Source organism: Acartia tonsa, chromosome 10 (genome assembly GCF_053477335.1).
Source record: "Acartia tonsa isolate MP-2025a chromosome 10, ASM5347733v1, whole genome shotgun sequence".
Taxonomy (NCBI): domain Eukaryota; kingdom Metazoa; phylum Arthropoda; class Copepoda; order Calanoida; family Acartiidae; genus Acartia; species Acartia tonsa.
This window is the reverse complement of record NC_137269.1, coordinates 36,324,446-36,346,492: the sequence shown is the minus strand read 5'-3', so window position 1 is coordinate 36,346,492 and position 22,047 is coordinate 36,324,446. Positions and strand designations below refer to the sequence as shown.

Genomic DNA, 22,047 nt, shown 5'->3' with positions numbered 1-22,047 from the left:
TTTTTTTTCTTAAACAAAACTCCCCAACCCAATACCTAAAAAAATTTAGATATGGATTATTATTAACTTCTGTCAATGGCAAGTGGGTTAAATTGAGCAATATTTTTGTCCTATTAAAAAAAACACCCTGTATAATAAACTTTTCTTATTTGTTTCCTTAACAACTTTGGAGACTTCAATTGAAAGTGTCCAAACGTTTCAAAGACTAACTGTAATTTACAGAGAGGGTAATTTTGTGTAGCATCATTTGGAGTTGTACACCATTGTACATGAATTTATCGACTATTGTCTTAACCCTTTAGATCCCATTAGAATTCAACCAAGCCTTAGCAAACATAATGTTGAATTAAAATATAATTATCCCTAAACCCATTTTATAGTCCTACATTATATATCAATTTTTTGATGGGCACATGGGGTGAGGAGGAGTTGTTTTATTTATTCATAAAAATTTACTTAATATCATGTGAATTAAATTTTTTTGTACACACATCTAACCGGTTTTTGACCAGATGAATTTCAATTAGATGCGGTTTTTACATTTTTTGGACATTAATGTTAACAGCCTCGAAAATAGGAATTTGTATGTGTGCTGAGGCATGTGTACCTGGGTGTCATAGCTGCCTCCAGCATCCTACCGGACAGTTTCTGGCTCATATTACTCAATGGAGATTGGCCGGCGGCTGAAGTGATATCCGCAGCCGCCGCTGGTGTTCTGGACGGCGGTAAAATTGGAGCAGGAGTCCTTTGAGACCAATACTTAAAATGAGTTTAAAACTTTTTTGTTAGGATTATCATAACAATAACATCATATCCAATTTATCTATTACTAGTGGTTTCGCCCTTAGCCTCTAGATACTTTGCTATAGGGGTAAAATGTTATAACCATGTTGTTTTTTTTTGGAGGGGGGGGGGGGGAGCCGGAGTGTCCCATCCGCAACCACAACAGGAACAGTATCTTTATTTTCTAAGAAGCAAAACCTTGTCGGTTCAACATTTACCGAGATCTTAAGCTTCAGACGGACAGATCGATCTACTTTGTATTGTAGATTAATAAAATTACGAAATAATGGTTATAACTAATTTTAAGCATTGATTCCTTGGAGGTAAAGGTGGCGCGATAAAGCTTCCATCGTGTTCCCCTGTCGACATAACACAAACTTCGTCGTAAACACTGAATAAAAAAAAGAGATGATTTAGGCAACAAGCCAGTCCATACATGCATTAGTTGGGATTTTATATCCCAAGTAAAACTTAACTTTTGTCCCCCTTTTGAAGTGCCACCCTATAAAATAGCACCACTGAAGAGCTGAAAAGTACTACGTGAATGCAAATCCCTTAAACTGGAAAAGTTTACTACAGAGACTACATAAATCAAATGTAAAATCCAGGAATAAGATGCAGGTCTTAACATGTGAAAAAATGCGGGGGGGGGGGGGAATAATTGGGTTCATAATAAACATAAATGAAGTAGAAATATTTTCAACGTCTTTGGTTTTGATGCGGTCATTGGCCGGGATTCGAACCTATCACCTAATCAACAAAGAGCGGATGTGCTAAATGTTAATTGGACCTGAGTTATAGCACAAATATATAGAATTATAAATCGATAAGACATAATCTAAATTAATATTTAATACCCATTGAAATTTTTTTTAGTAAATTTGTACTTAAAATACTTCAAAAAATATAAGTAGGTATTGTGTTTTCAATGACTATTATTTTGAAATAATAAGTTTAGACAAAATACCCGCCTACGTTTATTTTTAAAAGCGAACCTTTTCTATATTTAGGGTAGGTCCGTACGTCCGTCTGAGACGGATAGCTTTTTTTGTTTATTTAGGCATGTTAGAATTGTAATGTCGATTTCAAACTTTGCATGGTGATTCCTGTCGTAGTTAGGTACGAGTTAGAAAGCGTAGCAACTCTATAATCATTATCGGAATGGCCGTACGTCCATTTTAAACATGTTGATTTTTTACTTTTTTTAGCAATAAATTTTTAAGTGATCTAATTATCCGATTGTTCTGATTTTTATTATATTGATTCCTGGGACAACAAACTAGAATATTACAAGCAAATCAACTCTATAATCAAGTCCTAAAAATGTAATTATATCCGTAAACATTATCCTGTATCAAAAAGTTTTTCAACAAAATTACTCACAATTTTGCTTTATATATTTAGGTATTTATATTCAGTTCTAACACTATACAAGTGTTAATGTCCGTTTGTCCTACGGTTTTAGAGCTTCGCTTTTATGGATGTTGTCATCCTTGTTTAAATAAGTTTAAGTGCGTGTGGGTGTAGATAGTGTTTATAAAATTAATACCAACAAGAATAATAATAGACACATAATATAATATAGGTAATGGTTGAATTAAAGTAGTTTAATTTCAGCTATAAAGAAACAACGGCAGTGAAAATTTGGAACATTTACAGTCCAGCTACACAATTTTGCTGATTACTGTTAAATTGTAACTCAATGAGTAACTCAAACAAGCAAACAGTGCGTTACAGACTCAGATACAGTACAGGTTATGTAGAAATAGCAGGGGTGTACTGTATATTTTGCACAAGATTTATTTTAAAATTATTTTATCCCCCCGGCCCTCCCCCCCTAAGTGTTTTCTTCAAGGAAGGGAAAAAAGAAATAATAAATGAAGTAGCCCTTTCCTTCCCAAAATGCATTCAGTTAAATAAAGTTTTCTTCTTTATTTTATTACAAATATGACTCAATATGCATTTTTTGCCAACCCCCCCCCCCCCACCCTTGCTGGGGATCTCATGCAGAAAATACACACCTAAGAAGAAGACAAGTAAAACTTACAGGTTATCACTGCTGGAATCTGAGGATTGTTCATCAGAGTTTCTTGTCGAGTTTTGTCCAGGGGTGTCTACTTCATCCACGGCTACAACGTCACTGAAAAGATTAATTGATTTATATATAGATAGATAGATAAACAATGAAGTGGAAACTATAGGGGAAAGCCACCCACTCAATGTACTCCATGTAATAGAAGTAGAAATGGAGTTAGCTACAAAAATAGATGGGGTGGGGGAAATATATCTTTATAATAAAGTAACAGGAAGTTTGTCTGTTTGTACCGAAGAATCTCGCTAACCGCTGAACCGATATGGTTCTCCTTTATTTATAGGATAGCGTCTTATAGGCCCTAGGAAGGTTTAAAACTATTTTTAGGGAGGTTACCACCATCCTCAAGTAAAAAGAATTACCCCCCATTCACATGTTTTTTATTATAATGTTATAAACTAAAAGCGGTAGTTGCACGAAATGCATTTAAACTTAGTGAACTGCATGTTTTTTTCTATTCAATAGTTTAAACTACATTTACTGGGAATATATTTGAAAGAATTTCAATTTTCAACCATGTAGTTCTAAAAATATCAAGACTTGAAAATCGTATTTTTGTGATATATGCAATTTTTATAGTTGGCTTAGTTTCACAATAACAGCATGGCGACTATATTAGAGATGTCCAATGGTTTGTTATTTATTGTAATACAAACTTATATAATATATATATATATTTGATGTTATACGTGTAACCTATGCTTGAAATAATTTTTCTGAAATGCACTTCATGCAACTATTTCTTCATTTTTTTTACTTTTTCTTTTTAAGTATAAAATAAAACATTTTGTTGTTTCTTTACTTTAAAATAACCTATATTTTAAAAAAATATGTTTCTGATTTTATTATAAATATATAAAATATGATTAATTTTGTGCAGGTTGACAAGGATTAGATGTGATTTAATCGAAATATATTCCTAAAATTGAGCTGTGAGTTTTTCCTTGGATAGTCTCTTTTCAACAACGTTGCCGTGTATTATTCCATAAAATATTTCGTTACCAAATTAATCTCCTCCCTACTCAAGTGCCCCTAGAGGCCTTTAGGGGGCGTAGCCGCAAATAGAAAAATAGTAAATAGAAACCAAAGATATTATGATGAGACTACTATTACCTAATGCTACTACATCTAAATTAGCTTATATATTGACTTATTAATAAAAAATGTAAGCTTAGAATATAGATATGGCTGAGAACCGGTTCTAATCCACCGGTTTCGAATGAATACTTGAAATAATATTCTCACCTTGTTTGGCTGATGGGGGTGCTGACAGGAAAATTGGGGGACAAAGCTCCAGTTGATGGTGCTGTACACAGGGGACTTCCAGGCTGGTAAAAGTTTTTCCTACATAGTGACCCCTCCCTCACCCAAGTATATCAAGGGATCTTAAGGGATAAGACAATGGACGATAAATTGTTGTACATCCACAATTTTGATTACCCCCTTATTAGATTTAAATTATTTGATTAGAAGTTAGCACTGCTAGTTTGAACCTACCGAGCAAATTTTAAAAACAACCAATGAAAAAATGCGATTGTAAAACTTTGAATTACCAGCATAGTTTGAAGTCTAAACTCCTCCCCCCCCCCCCTCCAACCGATAGTGGACAATTTACTGCCACGTCTCGCGGTCGTAGCGGTCATGCGTCATATTTGAAGGGTGACGCAAATTTCAAATCTCGTTTTTCGCTGATTTTTCTTCATAAGATAAAAGCGATGCTTGCAAGATTATTTAATTCGCTATAATATAAAGATAAATTTTTCTCAAATCGCGAAATCATTGATCTGAAATTTGCGTCACCCCCCCCCCCCCCCCAACCTGAAAGTGGGGAAGAGAATAAGGGAGGGGGTAGAACCGGTTAAATTAATGTTTTGTTTTCTTGACTTTAAATTAAACTCTATCCTCAACCCGACTCACCTCCGACGACCAATAGAAATGGAAAGTAAAGTTACTAGATTACAATTTTCAAAAATGTAAAATCGTGCGCTCTGTTTCATTTAATCGTTTTTGTCTTTTCTCCAAATGTATCCTTAAATGTTAAGTATTAGGTAAAATTTTTTGTTTAACAGTTAAGATCTCGCCATCTATTGAATTTAAACCGATGGAGATTTCCATTCTACAACAGTTTAATAAAAGTCCCAGAATGGTTTTAGGCAATTTATAAAACTCAGTATTGGATTTTACTTTTCTCATGTACCTAGATGTTACGGGCGTACCTGCTAGTCATTGAAAGGTTGGATATAGATTATGGATATGTAGGAAAACCTGTAATAAATGTGGCGGTGTTGGCAGACGTGCCCTGGGGGAGAGTAGGGCAGGAGAGGACCTTGTGCGGGGTGTCTTGTGGATGTGCGAGGTGGGCTGAGTTTCTAAACAAATACAGATATTACCTTTTTTGTCCTTTGAGTTTCGTATTATATTAAAGAGAATTTACCACGTAATTTTTGTATTGGCTCGCACTGTTGGCCCCTCGGGTCCAAATACACTGGAATAAATTCTTTAATATTTTATTTTCTATCTGTGAAAAACTATCTATAATACGCTGGGAAAAAAACTATTGTTTCTGTATAGATAGATAGTAAACGAAGAACAGAGTTAAAACAACATGCGATAAATTAATTTTATTTCCCATTCTCAAATTCGCTGCCCATCTGAACAACTAAATTAAAAAATGTACAAAGAAATGACACGTAAATTTTTTAAAATCAATTACCTGAAGCTGGAACCTGCAGTGACATATTAGTTGCCGCCAAGTGGCTGGAAGCCTGCCGCAAGTTGTAGCTGCCGTGTGTTGTTCTCTTGCGTCGCGGCGTCAACATATTAATAAACCCGTCGCCGGTTTTTCGCCGCTGTCGCCGCCCAACAGTACGAACTGAGCCGGATGTGGCGACGTCCGGTGTTCCAGTCCCGTTAGCCTAAAAAACCATCAATCTATTATTATGTTGAACAATTAGGCTTTGTAAGCGCTAATACACAATTAATCTTTAGATGGCCCGGTTCTGGTCGTGGTCATGATAGTTAGATGCTCCTTTTTATGGACCAATGCATTCCCCATACTATTTATAGTTTATACTAGCATTTATATCGTCTCTAGTTTGACACTGTTGGCCCAGACTCAAACTAACACCTTCCCAATAATAATCGAGCAATGCTTCCGATTCTAAAATGCAAGGACCTTATAAATGAATATAGAATACGTGGATATTGTTAGAGATTCTCGCATACCCTGGTCTGATAAAATGTTCTCCCGCTGCACTGGCAAATAAAACGATACCCCAAACGCTAACATATAATATTAACAATTAGCAGAGGACTAAATTAGCACCCTAAATTGACGACAAAAATTCCCATGTCACACTATTCTATGGCCATTATAATATATTAATATCTATCTTACCTCGACCTATATTAAGAGGGAAGTTTTGACACATTTGCGTAAACAGTGAGTATAGGCTTTTTCTTTGGACTGAGAGGATAGGGTATTAGGGATAAAATCATTCTTATATGATAAATTTTCCCAAGTTTTAAGATTTTTTAATAGGCCTCGAGGTTCAGGAGCTGCAGTCTTCCAGGTTCAGGGGCTGCAGGCCTCCAGGTGGTCTCCAGACAGGCAAAAATGAAAAATAAAATTTTTTTTTAAGAGTTAGAGGTAAATTTATAAAACAAAATATACATATTTTTGAATGATATTTACATATTTAAAGATAAAAGATGCATATTTTCTTTTATAAGTTGACCTCTAACTCTTCAACAAAAATTTAATTTTTATTTTTACCTGTCCAGATACCACCTGGAGACCTGCAGCTCCTTAACTTGGAGGCTTATCCAAAAAATCTTAAAACTTGGGAAAATTTATCATATGAGAATGATTATATCCCTAATAACCTCTTCTCTTAGACCAAAGATAAAGCCTATACTCACTGTTTCCGCAAATGTGTCAAAACTTCTCCCCCTCTTAATCTTTTGTTTTATTTGCAAAAATGCTTAAAACGCCTACACATATATTTACAAAAAATAAAACAATAGGATAATTGAGTAAAATATTTTCCTACTTCTTAATTTAAGTATTTACAATATTAGGATCATTAATTTGGGTGCTGAATACGTTCATACCTTAAGATCCCGGAAATCGATAGGTTATCCCCATTTTAACATAGATAATTTTCCTGGTATACCTAATATATTTAATAAACAATCTATTAAAAAGTAGTTAAATATCATTTAGAACTTCAGTAGGCGTTTTTAAGTAGAAATTTTTAATAAAATCTCTTTAAAAATTTATTGTGTGTGTGTGTGGGGGGGGGGGGGGCGTCTTCAACCACCTGGCAATTGAATATTGCCAGTGCTCTCTTATCCTTTTCACTTGCCCAAGAAATCCCCCCCCCCCTCTCTAGAAATAACCTATGTACGCTACTAGATGGAATTAATGTTCTATGCAGTTCTTTATAGAATGAATTTTCTATCAATTATATTCTAGAATGATGTTGAAAAGCTAACTTACCGAATTTAGTTTCTCCACAAGTCGTCTTTTTTGCGCACTTTCTGGCATACTTTGAACATGGGCATAAAGAGCAGCCAGGGCTTCATCTGTTGCATTTGACTAGATAGACAGATAAGTAAATCAGAAGTAAATTAGATAGATTCTTAATATCCTATAATGCTAGATTTGTTTATCCGTTAAAAGAGGGGGGCGGATGTTCCACTTTTTAAAACCAAAAGTAAAACGCGCATGATCTCAGCCCATAAAAGAGTTACAGCTATAAAATTCGGCACAGCAGTTGCTTTGGTGGAGAACAATATGAAACTGTGAAGAAACGGCGGCGGAACCGCCTCTCCCGCCGAATTTGTTTTGCCTTTTTTCGCCAAATTAGACAGTTCTCAATCATCTGAGATAAACCTTTTTTTCTCATAAAAATTTCCCTTATATTTTCACGTGACACTGGTAATATTTAAAACATATCAATATTAAAACAAAATTACAAGTGTAAAAACTTACAAGTTTCAAGTAAAAATATAAGGGAAATTTTGATGAAAAAAAGGTTATCTCAGATGATTAAAAATTGCCTATTATGGCGAGAAAAGGTAAAAAAAAATTCGGCAGGAAACGGAGGTTTTTGGCGGGAGCGGCGGTTCTGCCGCCGTTTCTTAACAGTTCCATATTGTTCTCCACAAAAGCAACAGCTATGCCGAATTTTAGATCTGTAACTCTTTTATGGGCTGAGATTATGCGTGTTTAACTTTTGGTTTCAAAAATTGGCACATCCGCATCCCCCCTTTGACCAATTCGATACCGACTAGTGATTGGATTAGACTTAAATCTTCTAATTTATATCTAAAGAGACGCTTGATTTTACAAGTCAAAATATTCGCTTGTGATTGGATGGCCTCTTGAAATAAAATATAATACTAACTTGTGATTGGCTAGCCTCTCTATCAACAAAGGAAAATACAGTATTGACAATGGGAGATCCCTCCTTACAAACTCCCAAAGAAACTCCAGGTTTTCTCGCCTATAACAAAACAATTTTTTCTCAATTTGTAAAGTTTTTATGTTATAAAACAAGAAAGCCCACAAAATATATAATGAATTCTTTGCAGAGAAGCTCTACATATAATGGTCACAAATAAAAGCGAAATGCAGTTAAGTGAGTGGCTGAAATGAGACAACGCCATAGAACGTGAACATACATTGCTTCCATCAAATTGAGGGAGGCTAAGCATTTTAGAACACTACTTATATGTCCAATCTATTCTATAATAATATATAGCTTAAAGAATTTTGTATTTTACAACGCAAAAGTAAGATATATTAAAAGGTTTCGTGATCGTTTTGTTTTTTAATATTAGTTTACAGATTTTCTTCCTCTAATATATTGTTAACTTTAATTGCTGCGCTTCTTAAAAACATAGTTGTCCGTCCGTCCGTGGTCAAAATGATGATTGGATAAACCTGAAATACCTGTGGTTTAGGTGTAAGGAACAAGTTATTTCTTTTCTTCTGTAAGTGTACATCAATATCCATGATAAGTCTAATCATTCATTTATTGCGATTGACTTTTTAAAAGTAGCGAAACTACGCTATAATTCCCTTGGTCTGTCTGTCCGTCCGTCCGTCAGCCAGTTCGTAAAGGAAAATGTGACTTCCTTAGCTACATATCATGATTGACAACTAAAACTTTTAATGAAAATTATATAAACAGTTAGCTCTTTTCGTTAATTTCAACAGGTTAGAATTGTCCTATTGATTTCAAACTTTGCATTGTGATTCCTATAACAATTAGGTACGGTTTAGGAAAATTAGCAACGCAACCAGAAAGTCCCTACGCCCATTCGTGCTGATTTTTAAAAACTTTTTTTAAAACAAATTTATGTAGGTGGTTGTTGTTGTTTTATTGCAGGTTCAAATTATCCTATTCATCTGATTTTTAGAATACTAATTCATATTACCACAATGTACCTTGTTATAAGCGAAATATATCTATAATCTTGTCCTAAAATGTAAGTATGTCCTTAAACAGTATCCTATATTTAAGAAGTTTTGCAACAAATTTACTTACAATTTTGTTTAGACTTAGTACGCAATAATATTCTGCTCATTTAGTTCAGAAAATGTCTTGGGTATCTCTAAGAGCTAACTTTAAACTTTAAATCAATCGTAACCGCATCCCTGTCGGGTAAATCAAACACTTTGTCCGCATTTTCAATCATAAATGCCGCGGCATCCGCTAGCAGTTGGTGCTTGGACTGCAGCTCCTCGGGAGACAACTTCTTGGGACAGATTATGTGCGTAGAGAATATTGTTCCAAGATTCCTAAAAGATCATTTAGATATTTACAACTATGTGAAAGGAGCAGCCAAAATTTCCAAAAGAAAAAGATTTCTAAAACTTAAGTAATGAGAAGAAAAATCTAAAAATGTGTTTAAATTTGTGAATTTTTTACGATTTAGCTACTTCTTACAATTACAAATATAAAATATAAACTTTTATACTTGTTTCCATTTCACTCATTAACTAGCGACTAAGCCCATGAGGTTTACATTCTATCGTCACTTTTTATTTTTATCCAGAGGTGACTTATCTTAAGATTGGGGATTTAACCCCCCTACCTCCATAAAAACAGTTAAAAATCTTCCATGGACCTATAGTAAGCCTGACTTTAAAGGAGAATGTTATCGGTTCAACAGATAGCGAGATCCTTTTCTACAGACAGACTAGGGTGTCCCATAGTGTAGTGGTTAGCGCACGACGCTGTGGTTGGGAGAAACCGAGTTCAAGTCCCCACATAGACTTTGCGCTTGGTTGACAAATGCTGTCGCAATTTGTCAGATTATGATCACGCAACCTTCCCTAAGATGCCCAAGTGTTGTAAGGGGGGAGATTTGTAGGAAGTTAGGATTCTACAAATCAAGCAGCTCTAACGATGCTTTCTCTCATCCATGCTCCTCGAATGTGAGTGCCATTAATTAGGGTGGCTTAATATTGAACACCTGCCAAAACTCTAGGTCAGGGTGATGTAATAATTAAGTAGCTTCCACGAGAATTGCGGGACAGCTTGTAATGTAACATAGAATAGTCAGCTGTGCGCGAAGCTTACCGATCTAAGATTGGCCAAAGGATTCTCACTTCCAGTCTCCGTGTGCATCTGAGTCCTAACTTCAGAGAATCATGGCTACAACAACAACAACAGACAGACAGACATTCTGTTACTTGTAAATAAGGATGTAAAGCTTATTAATATTTACCTTGCATTCATTTTGTTCTGTTCATGATGTTGAGAAACTTTTTTTAGTAGAATTAACAATTCTTTTAGTAAACTGTAGTTCACCTAAAAAATAAAAATAGGTTAAAAATCCGTAAAATCTGTAAATTACACAGGTACCCAAAGTTTTATAATAAGATACCTCATTGGTTGGCCTAAAAATTTGGAGTAATTAAATCTTTGATTATAATACCTCTGGTATAAGTTGAAACAAAAGTTGTAACGCGGCAATTTTCTTCTCGTGTCCCGCCTCCTTCTCTTTCTCTGTCATGCTCTCCTTACACAAGCCAGGAACCTGACAACAAAATATCAAATTATTATCATATTTATACCAAGAATAGGTACCTAGTTTTCATGAAAACTGGTGCCTTTTTGAACTGAAATAATTAGGGTTTTGTCTTTTTAAGCATGACCGACAGACAGACGGACAAAAATGTATAGAGCAGATGCGCAGAAATAATAGGAATCTTAACTAAAAATTGCAGCTGTCTAACAAAAATAGCAGTTGAAAAAATCACATTTGATTTCTCCCATAATAAGGCCATAGAAATTACGAGAAAGCATGGATTTTTTTTCTGAATTGGTGGAAGAAGCGAACACTAGATGCCTCTTTTTCAAAAAGGCATAAAAAAAGAATATTTTCTATAATTAAGGTCGGCCCGTCCTTGACTCCATCTGTAACGTTAATTTAGGCATGTTAGAATTGACCTTCCCTTTATTTCAATTTCAAACTTTGCACAATGATTCCTGTAACAGAAAGGTACGATTTAGAAAGTGTAAAAACTTTATATTCGTAACCAGAAAGCCATCTGATTTTTGGAGTAATGATTCCTTAAACATCAATGTATAACAATATTAAAAGGAAAGAATCTCTATAATTAAGTTTTAAAAAAGTAAGTATGTTCATAAACACTAGGTATAAAATGTTTAAGTTCATTTGTCTTCTTTTAGAGCATTGCTTTATTGGATGATGTTCCTTACAATAAAAAATCTTTAACCAAAAGTGCGTTCCAAGAAATTTTTTTCCTATTCAAAATATGAATTTATACGTACAAAATATACACAAATAATTTTGTTTTACCTTGTGGTTTTAAAATTACAAAAAGAATAAAATAATATGCTTCCGAAGTCAAAATTAGGCAAAAATGGACAGTACATATCAGTTGTTGTTTTATCTACGTAATCGTTGTTTTTTTTAAGATATATTACATATACTCAATTTAGAAATTATTTGATATCTAATCAAATATTGCCTACTTCTAAATTGAGTTGGTGGAAATTTGATAAGTAAAATTTGAGAAATATTTAACTGTTTTATAAAAGAGTTTACCAATCTAAACATGACACTTGAGGCGAAATTAATTTACAACTTTAAAATACTCTTTACAAAGGGTCTATGCACGAACGAGAGCAAGTGATTTTTAGAACTTTCAGTAGTAATGTTAGGCTTTTTGTATTCAATATACTAGGTTTCTGTTGAGTATAGTAAAATGAATGAAATAAAAAATTAAGTTTGCTACTGTCTTGTGAAAAAGATTTGAACATGATAAAGGAGTTGGCACTTTGAAACATCAAATGATGCATAAAGATGATTTTTTTCATATATTTATCAAAACAGATGGCAATTATATTAAATATACTTATATCGACGAAAAATAACGTTTCACTTTGGTTTTATATGAAAAAAACTTGGAAATTGTAAGCATTTTTTTATTCAATATCATCAAATGTTTTGTTGAGATCAAATTGTTGTCTGAAAGCTTTGAAACAAAAATACATTAGGTATTTCGATGAAAATGTAGTTAGAAAAAAGGGGGTAATATTATAAACAGTTTAATTCATGTACTTTTGCAATTTACAGCAATTGATGCTTTTTTGCCATCTCAACAAAACATTTAATGATATTGCGCCAAAAAATGCTTCACATTTCAAAATTTTTATCCAGTAAAACCATGGTGAAACTTTATTTTTTTAGTCGATATAACTATATCAAACATGAATCTAGTAAATTCACTAAAAAATACTAAGAATTAATGCTGGAAGGTGTAACCCTTGTGGAGCTAGAAACCTAGCTTATTCACCAAAAAAAATATTTTACTTCACTGCTTAAAATCACTTGCTACCTTAAGTGGCATTTTTCTGTTATCTGCCTGCGTTATGACACATGGCTATAGAGATTTAGAAAAAAAATCAATTAGTTGGCTCCACTTGGCAGTGGTCACACATTTCAACCAATAATTGTTAACTACAGAAATGGTAATTTTGTTTGTCACCATTGACGGTGCAAATCAACTTATCGTCTAATGTCTTATCCTTTAAGATCCCTGACTCTTAACAAGGACGAATGCATCTACTAGTAATAAAGCTGTTAGTAACAACAAGCTAAACAAAAGATCATTCTTTGGATGTAAAAAAATAAATAGAGAAACAGAAAGAAAGGGAAAGAGGAAGTGATTTAAATAGAAAGTGCAAAATTAATTAAACCCTTTGGAAAATGTGGGATTTCAAAAACAATATTAATTTTTGTAACACCATATTCGAGTTATCTACATATAATATTGTACAGGAGGATTTAAGAAAATAGTTTTCAAAAACAGTGATTAAGATAATATATTTCTAAGAATTGAAAAAGAATCGTACACAGAGAAAACTATTTACTTCTGGGATTTTGAATTCGGAGTATTTATGCTTTAATGGCCTTTAACTTTTGTTTTTCTCTGTGTCTTATGTTTGTAGGTTTACGTTGAGTTAGTATTAAATGTTAAGGTACCGGATTTCCTAGAATAGCTGCAAAGAACCCCTGCGGGGAGCATAAACCCGAACCGAAGTATCTGTCTTGACTATCTGTCCATCTGCGTACCATGCAATGTGCTTTGATGTATCTATCCACCATTTGTCTTACTTTCTCTATGTTTTTGTCTGTCTAAGTATGTATGTCTGTGTATGTCTATCTGTCTGTCTGGCTATCTAATTGTATACCTGACAATGTGCTCTGTAGTAAGCATCTGTAAGCAAAGGTTCAGGTAGCGCAGCAAGAAAATTTTTCAGGACACCAGCACATTCATGCACAGAAAACTCATCTTCATCCAGGTTTAAAGCAACAGACTAAAATATAAATCAATCGACATCTCGCAAAAAATAACAAAAAAGTTTTCAAAACATCTTTCAATTAAATTCTTAAATTAAAATTAAATCTAAAAGGGGGTAATTTTTTCTTGTACTTTCCGTAAAGTTATTTCTTACTGTTTAGTCAAACCACTTATTAAGTCAAACTGTTCTTAGTTTTGACCAAATGTATATAATATATACCTATACGAAATGACCATAATTAAGAACAGTTTGACTTAATAAGCGCCTTTGACTAAACGCTAAAACAAAACTTGACGGAAAATACACGAAAAAATGACATACCCCTTTTTAGATTTAATAAGAAATTAATTGAAAGATGTTTGTAAAAATATATAAATTTCATTTAAAAATGAATGTATTCATAAAAGCAAGATTTATTTATGTAATAGGTCTGAGAGTTTTGCTTTTTTTTCTGCGATTCAAACTTGTTCTATACGGAATAATTCTTAGCTTTATGACAATTGTCAATGGAAACGTAAATAAAATTCATAGGTTTATTATTTTTGTAATAAAACTAATGCATTTTTTTTTACCTTATTTAATCTTTCTTTCAGAGCTTGTTGTTTCTTCAAGTTACCATGTTTTCTAAATATTCCTTCGCATGTAATATTGTGTTTTCTTCCCAGATATTCTATTATTTGATACACCTAAAAGATTTTGAACCCTTTTATAAAAGTAACAGTATGCTTGTCTGTCTGTGCCATAGGATCTCTTTAACCACTAAAACTCAAAGAATCTTATGGTCATAAGTTCATACCTGTTTTTTGGAATTCGGTGCTAGAAATAAATGCTTCCCCCAAAATTATTTTTACTTTTTCTCTTTAAAACTAAAATTTAAGGAGGGGTCGACTTACCCCACTACTCCCTTTAAGTGCCCCTTGCTGTTAAAGAATTAAGCATAGAATCTCTAAATTAATATGATAATTCGTCTCTTTACATTGGATTCTAATTGTCTAGCTTATTGTTGATATGAATCTCTTTAATACACACCTGACAAACGCCTTCTGTAGTTAAAGGCATCCCATCCATAACTCCTTTCACAGATTTTTTCTTCATTGGAGTAAAAGCTTTCTTCATTTTGTTTTGTTTATCCTAAAAAGTTTAATTATTAATGTGAGACTTGTATGGCCTAATTAATCCTTCCTATTATCAATCCTTTCTCTCCAATATGATTTTAATATTTATTCTTATTTTTTTTCTCACTTAGGTATATGACTTGTATGAAAACAATGTATTAATACACATTACTACATACTTTTAAGAAACTGTTATTTGGGAAGAAAATTTTCAATGTGAAAAAACCATAGGGTAAGGGGGGGGAAATATCGGTTTTTTTTCGGTTTTTTTGAAAAACAATGGGGTAAATATTAATATTTTCAAATGAAACCAAGACCAGTAGAAAGCTTACGGGAAGGACTATCAGGTCCTAAAAGGACATTATCCTAGGACTTTTAGAAGTTGGCCGAAATTGGACTCAAAAAAGTTACCGATATTTCCCCACCACCGGGGGAAATATCGGTAATTTTTTTCAACCTAAAAAAAATCGATGAAAAACGGCCAAACGGCCAGTCGAACATAAATAATCATAATTAGTATAGGTTATAGGGATTATCCACAAAAAGTTTCATAATGATCGGACTATTCCTTCTATGTTAAAAATGAATTTTTTTGAAAGACGCAAATTTTCGATTTTTTTTTTTCGAAATTTTTTTTTTTAAAAACTTAAAATTAATATAAGAAAAAAACGTATTTTATTACTTTTTAGGCCTGATCCTAAAAAAGCTCACATTGAACTATAGATTTAGCCCAAAAAACATGAAAATTGATTAAAAATTGACCTCAAAAATTGAATTTGAAGCAAAAGTGTCATCTTTGCAAAAAATCTTGACTACATTTTAACCTTAAAAAAATCGATGAAAAAAGGCCAAACGACCAAACAAGCGTAATAAATCATAATTAGTATAGGTGATTGGGAATAACCACAAAAAAATTCATAAAGATCGGACTATTCCTCCTATGTCAAAAATATTTTTTTTTCAAAGGACCAGAAATTTTGATTTTTTCCTCGCAAAATTTTGATTCAAAAAATAAAATTAATTTTTTTTTGTTTTTTATCTGTTCTATTCATTTTTAGGCCTAATTCTTAAAAAGTCCATATGGAATAATAGATTTGACAAAAGAAAACATGAAAACATGACCTTAAAAGTTGAATTTTAATTTCTTTTGAAATTACCGATTTTTCCCCCGGCGCCAACTTTGGTCATTTTTGAAAAAAATATTAACCCGATTTTAAAGCTCTCAATGGATTTGGAAAAAGCGGGCAATTTCTAGTTCAAAAAGTTTTTCAGATCAGCTCTAGGTCTTACCAATTTTTGTGTAGGTCGATCTTTACACACCTACTAAAAAATTTTTGGAAAAAAAAATTTTTTCGTCCGACTTTGAGACCCAATAAGTACCCTTAATATTCATCTCACAAAAAATTCATTTTATACTTTTTTGTAGGCAATTTAATAAGGAACAAATTTGCTTTTATGTTTTTTTCTGTCATTTGAAAGGAACATGGAGAAAAAGGTCATTTAATGAAGGTAGGTCGAAATTACCGAGAATAGCCCCTTACCGAAACTTCCCCCCCCTTACCCTATAAATGTATATAATATTAGGTAATCTAAATAAGGGAGGAGGAGGTTGCGCTAAAAATTTAACTTAAAAAAATTTGTCTATAGTTCTTTTCAATAATAAATACACATATTTACTAATTTAGTGAATATTACCGTTCTACTACGTTTTTAAGCCTTAAAACTCACACCTTTACGGATTTTTAGCGCAACCTATTTCTCCCTTTATCATTATTGTCCTTTTTTTAGCATGTAGTACACCCAAGAATAATAATTCTAATCTAATTTTTCACACTTTGATATTAACAAAATATTTAATATTTATGAATCTTAAAAGATAGAATTACCAGTTAAAAAAACTTTTTCTCCCAGTTTAAAGTTTTTTCTCCCAGTTTTTGAAAACTTTTACTTGGGGTGTGTGTGTGGGGGGGGGGGGGGGGGGGGTGCGACCTATCATAAACAAACAAACACAAAGTAATGTACCTGTTTTTCAGTGACAAAAGAGCAATCACATTCATCTGTATGAAGGTCTAATAGGAAGGAGAGGTGCATTTTAACCATACTATGAAACATTTCTGGATCTGTAACCTTAAGTATAAATAGTATAATATAATATAATATAATATATTATAATATAAAAGGTATAAATAGTTTAGTATGTTTGTCTCATTATCAGTATATCAATAAATGGTTTTATAAGAAAAACTAATGTTTATTAATACCTCGTTAATGAACATGGCAGGGATAAAAATTAAAAAATTCCCTATAAGAAATTCCGTAAATAGAATGACAATAATGTAAATAAAATAACCCTTTTTGCGGATTAAAAGGGGGGAGGCGGATGTGCCACTTTTTGAAACCAAAACTAAAAGTCAAAGGAACTCAACTAAAAAAAGAGTTACAGGTCTGAGATTTTGCATGGCAGTTGCTTAATAGGGGTACAATATGGAACTGTGAAGAAACGGCTGCGCAACCGCCGAAAACCGCCGAGAAAAGGCAAAAAAAAATTCGGCGGGAAACGCCGGTTTTCGGCGGTTGCGCCGCTGTTTCTTCACAGTTCCATATTGTACCCCTATAAAGCAACTGCCATGCAAAATCTCAGACCTGTAATTCTTTTTTTAGATAAGTTCCTTTGTTGACTTTTGGTTTTGGTTTCAAAAAGTGGCACATCCGCCTCCCCCCTTTTTAGTAGAAAAATCAAGATACTAAAGGTTTGTGAAACCCAATTAAGATTTAACAAGTCAAAAAGTTTTTACGCCAAAGAGAGAAATTAATAAAAATTGTATTATTTAAAGTCCGTTGTCCCCTCCCTCTCTGTTAACAATCAAAGAGAGGGGACAAAGGGCTGTTTATTACACCAGTCCCCAAAGTCCTATTATAACGTTTTCTTAGTTATTGACTTAACAACTTTTTAGACCTTAGTGAATTTTGATTAGTTGGTTTATCAAGTTGAGTATTCAAACGTTTCAACCACTAATTCTATTCTACAGAAGGGGTATTTTGTGTCATTATTGGATATGTACATGAAAAGGCCATTTTTTTATCCCTTTTAGATCCCTGGTTAACACTGCCCCCACCATCTTGTTTACCTTCATCTGGTTGACCAGATCAGTTCTTGAAGTTGAAGCTACCATCTTGGATTCTGTTTGTTCTTGTTCAACGCATTTTTATAAAAATTCTAAATATATTTTGCAAATAATTAACATAAGCAAAATTATATAACATAAATATTAATTACAAATACAATGATTTACAAAAATAATTTACAAAAAAAATTTTTTTAGGATTTTTTTGTTAATTTTAAGCGTCTAAAATTTTTTAATGAAGTAGGTAGGTAATAAATTACAAATTTTTAATTACATTCAAATAATTTTAAGGATTTTTTTCGTTAGGTAATTTTAAGCGTCTAAAAGTTTTTTGATCAGGTACAATAACAATGTTAGCTGTATGTATAATGTATATGAAGGTAATTTCAAGCGTTTTAAGTTTTGTTCAGGTATTACAATAATTATAAACAGTAAATTACATAACAATATTTCAAAAATTACCAGAATAATAGATTATATTTACCTCTAACTTTTCCGCTGGCCATTATTAAAATAATTTTATTAAAAATAGTTTGTCTTAATAATAAATATAATGACTGATGGTAAAGTTAAAGGCAAAGTAGTTTAATAATCAGGTATAATTAATAGTTATACATATTTCTTTAAGAATCACTTGCACAACTTTCTAAATTAGAATTTGCCTTTTTGAGAACAGTTCTTGTCTTGGTTAGTTCTTTTACAATAGCAGATTCCATTCTCTTCTTTCGCCTACAAAAATATGAAAATTATACCTAGGAAAGTTCTGTTTTTTTTCGTTCAAAAAGTTATTTTTTTATAGCTGTTATTTAAAGTTTAAACTTTTGCTTACAAAGGGGAACATTTTCAAATAGGTTTAATTTCCAAACTTCTCAGTCGAAAATTTTAATCCAGAGATGGAGTGCTTTTGTTTCTCATCAATGTACATATATCCATTTATAGTTCATTGTCTTATCCCTTAAGAATGGTCCTTAAATCTTATGTTTTCCTGTGATATGAAAAATCATGTTACAAACCTGTTTGAAATAGAAATCTTGTCAGCTGCTCTTTGTAATTCATCTTGAGTGTTCTTCAATCTTAGTCTCGCCTCCTCCAACTCTTTCTCTGTGAGCCTAAAATTACATAATCTTTATTGGACCCGCAGCTACTCTATATCTATGGCATGTCTGTCATTACCTAAACTTTCAAAAGTACTTACTAGCACCCTTTTACACATAAGGTTCCGCTTTATCCAAAAAAAAAGTAAAAAAAGTAAAAAAAAGTAAAAAATATTCCTACGACCTATGAGAAGCTACATTGCAAGGAATAACATATCTGTTGAACGGTTAGCGATAACCTTTGATACACACAGACATTCTATTACTTTTATAAGGATAATTTGAAAATATTCAATTTACCTCAATTTAGATGCTGCTTTACAACAATATCCATCCCCAAAGATGACATCTTTATCAACAGCTGTGGAAAACGCGCCAAATTGTAACTTGGCGCCAATTTTGCTTAAATTTTGGCGGGAAACTATGGCGTCATTGTTTTCCTTCTCGTGGTCGCCAGATTTGTACAGCTCTGTGTCCAGGAAGGAGCCGAGTTTGCCCAGTTGAAGCTCGGGTGTTGCCTTGGCCCCGAAAAAGTGTTGGTTTGTCCCAGAATTCGCATCTAAAGTTGATAAGGGTCTTCTTTGAGATTTATTACCTAAAATTTGTAAACAGTTAGATTATTACTAACTATACAGGCGGTTGAATATTAGATTGTTACTTATTTAGGAAATAAAAGCTTAAAGGTCGATAGCCAAGCCAAAAATAGCCATCAAAAATGAAATTGTTTGTGTTTTCTAGTTATTATAGGTTTGAGAGAGTAATAAACTTTGTAAAAGAATTATAAAATTACCTAATTTTGAAAGGTTTTGTGATGTAACTCTGTACTGAGAGGAGTCGTCAATAGTTTCGTATTCATTCTCTTCAGATAATTTCTCACTATAAAAAAATATATATGTACCGTACCTATCAAAATAGAAGATTTTTTTATATTTTAGGTCAGCCAGTCTGCCAATAATGGATGAATTAAACTGATTATTTATGCATTCTATGATTGCCCTATCGAAATACATTTTTGGCATTTATATTCATAAAGCGTAGGAACTATAAAATTATTGCCAGAATTACTATTCGGTCATTTAAAGCATGTTAATACACATATATAAAGACATCCTCATACTTTTATGTGAAGTATTAAGAACAGGCTCTTAAAGTTTTCACATTTTCCAAGGCTGCAAAATATTTTATCCCCCCCCCCCCCCCGGCTCCCTCCACTAAATGGAGAAATGTTTTCAGTAGGTACTCTTTAAATTAATAAGGTTTTTACTCCTCCCACATACTTTTCTAGTTTTTCCCCAAAATGAGGGTGGAAAAAAAACAAATAAATTTTCATTAGTTACTCTTTATTTTTTAAATTTTTTCTCCTCCCACATATTTTTATCCCCCGCCCCTCCTTGTAGAATATAAACCCCTGACATCCCCCATCTACCGGATACAAGTTTAAAGATTAATATATACTCAATAAAAACATTCCACCTTGATAGCATTAAAATTAATCTCACCTCCAAATTAATTCTTCAGTAGTAATTTTGGTGGTTTGCTTGGTATGAGTTTGTTTCAGTTTTTCTTTCAATGTTTTAACAATTTTCTCTGATTCTAACCATTTATTCCTAAATAAACATACATTTAAGTAATTTTTGTAAAAATGGGACAGACATAAATAAACTTATGTTTAGCTCCAATAATTATGAACTAAATGCACGTTTAAATTATTGGTGGTAAAGTTTGCACACTGCAACTTTGTGCCAATGAATTAAAATTTTGAAAAAGTTAAGTCAACCAATGTAAGAAAACCTTTCGAGAAACACTGTAATTTACAGGTTAATTAACCCTCTCTCCCTGGCTTTAAAAAGAAATTGAATGAATCAAAAACAAAATTGGGAATGTGTTTTTAAATATTGCTAAAAGGAATATCTTTCTCTCTCTATAAAAAGATATACAGAGGTGTATATTCTACACAAGATTTATTTTTTCCACTGCTCCAAAATATTTAATTCCCCCCCCCCCTATTTTTTTACCCCAAGAAGGGGTAAAAATATTTTCAGCACTCTTTATGATGACGGGTAAATAAAATCTGAAATATAAATGACGCAAGTGAATACAAAATATATACGCATATTTTGGTCAATTTTGGTGTTTTTTTAAAAATGCAAAATATAATGATAATTATTAAAACAATTTTTAAGTATAACTTTTATCTTATTAGGATAACAATTAAAAAAGAAAAATATTTTACTATATGCAATTCGTGTTCAAACACCTAATTGAAAAAAATAATGCAAGATATAGCTTTTATTTTAAGATAGACCAGGGGCAACGCCCCCTAGAAGCCTTTAGGTATTATTAAAGTGGGAGGGGGATAAGTCAACCGCCTTTCTACTTTTTAATTTGAGTTTTAATAAAAAATTTTATAAAAAAATTTTAGGTAGGCAATTTGAAATTGGCGCATTTGTATAAACACCAGTTAATCCACAAAAATAAGGGGGGGGGGAACAAAACAAGTTTTAAAAAGTCCGAGATTTCGAACTACTGTCATCACTCTTTATTTTATTCATTTTCCCCCTCTCACATATTATTCTTGTTTTCCCCCCCAAAGAGGGGAAAAAATGGACTGTTTATTTCTTTATTTTCCCCCTCCCAAATATTATTCATTCCCCCCCCCCCCACACCCTCCTTTAGCAGGGGATCCCATGCAAAAAATACTGTACGTACACCCCTGAAGATATATCAAAATATAATTTAAATTACCTGTACTTAAGCTCATGGTTTTGCTGTTTTTCTAGGTCATCGTTAAGTGCATCAATTTCGTTTTCTTTTACAGAAATCTTCTCTTCTACTGACTTGACAATCCTTTCTTTTGTGGCCAGCTCTGCTCGCAATGTTTCAAGATTTGTCTATAAAAATTGTTTTTATTATTATTTGGTTATTTCTGTTGACTAATGTTTTTTTTATTTAGGAATATATTATAGTTGAATGTAAGTTTGAACACAA

At 32.6% G+C, this 22,047-nt stretch overlaps 2 protein-coding genes across 4 annotated transcripts in view; both read right to left on the bottom strand.

Annotated features, from left to right (window-relative positions):
• Positions 1-22,047, bottom strand: part of LOC145329997 (uncharacterized) — a 78,032-nt gene that overhangs the window by 21,846 nt on the left and 34,139 nt on the right. For all 3 annotated transcript variants that reach the window (XM_080174518.1, XM_080174517.1, XM_080174519.1), the window contains exons 2-18: positions 17,969-18,059; positions 16,863-16,967; positions 14,755-14,856; positions 14,298-14,411; positions 13,615-13,740; positions 10,829-10,930; positions 10,619-10,701; positions 9,545-9,686; positions 8,835-8,906; positions 8,287-8,385; positions 7,377-7,475; positions 5,589-5,790; positions 5,141-5,244; positions 4,121-4,203; positions 2,831-2,923; positions 1,103-1,174; positions 608-748 (exon numbers count right to left, since the gene is read on the bottom strand). In XM_080174518.1, the coding sequence (XP_080030644.1) occupies positions 608-748; positions 1,103-1,174; positions 2,831-2,923; positions 4,121-4,203; positions 5,141-5,244; positions 5,589-5,790; positions 7,377-7,475; positions 8,287-8,385; positions 8,835-8,906; positions 9,545-9,686; positions 10,619-10,701; positions 10,829-10,930; positions 13,615-13,740; positions 14,298-14,411; positions 14,755-14,856; positions 16,863-16,967; positions 17,969-18,013 (1,784 nt within the window). In that variant the 5' untranslated portion in view covers positions 18,014-18,059. The remainder of the gene's footprint in view (positions 1-607; positions 749-1,102; positions 1,175-2,830; positions 2,924-4,120; positions 4,204-5,140; positions 5,245-5,588; positions 5,791-7,376; positions 7,476-8,286; positions 8,386-8,834; positions 8,907-9,544; positions 9,687-10,618; positions 10,702-10,828; positions 10,931-13,614; positions 13,741-14,297; positions 14,412-14,754; positions 14,857-16,862; positions 16,968-17,968; positions 18,060-22,047) is intronic.
• Positions 18,056-22,047, bottom strand: part of LOC145329992 (uncharacterized) — a 33,137-nt gene continuing 29,145 nt past the window's right edge. The window contains exons 35-40 of the mRNA XM_080174495.1: positions 21,805-21,950; positions 20,559-20,666; positions 19,850-19,935; positions 19,360-19,654; positions 18,979-19,074; positions 18,056-18,694 (exon numbers count right to left, since the gene is read on the bottom strand). Of these exons, the coding sequence (XP_080030621.1) occupies positions 18,589-18,694; positions 18,979-19,074; positions 19,360-19,654; positions 19,850-19,935; positions 20,559-20,666; positions 21,805-21,950 (837 nt within the window). The 3' untranslated portion in view covers positions 18,056-18,588. The remainder of the gene's footprint in view (positions 18,695-18,978; positions 19,075-19,359; positions 19,655-19,849; positions 19,936-20,558; positions 20,667-21,804; positions 21,951-22,047) is intronic.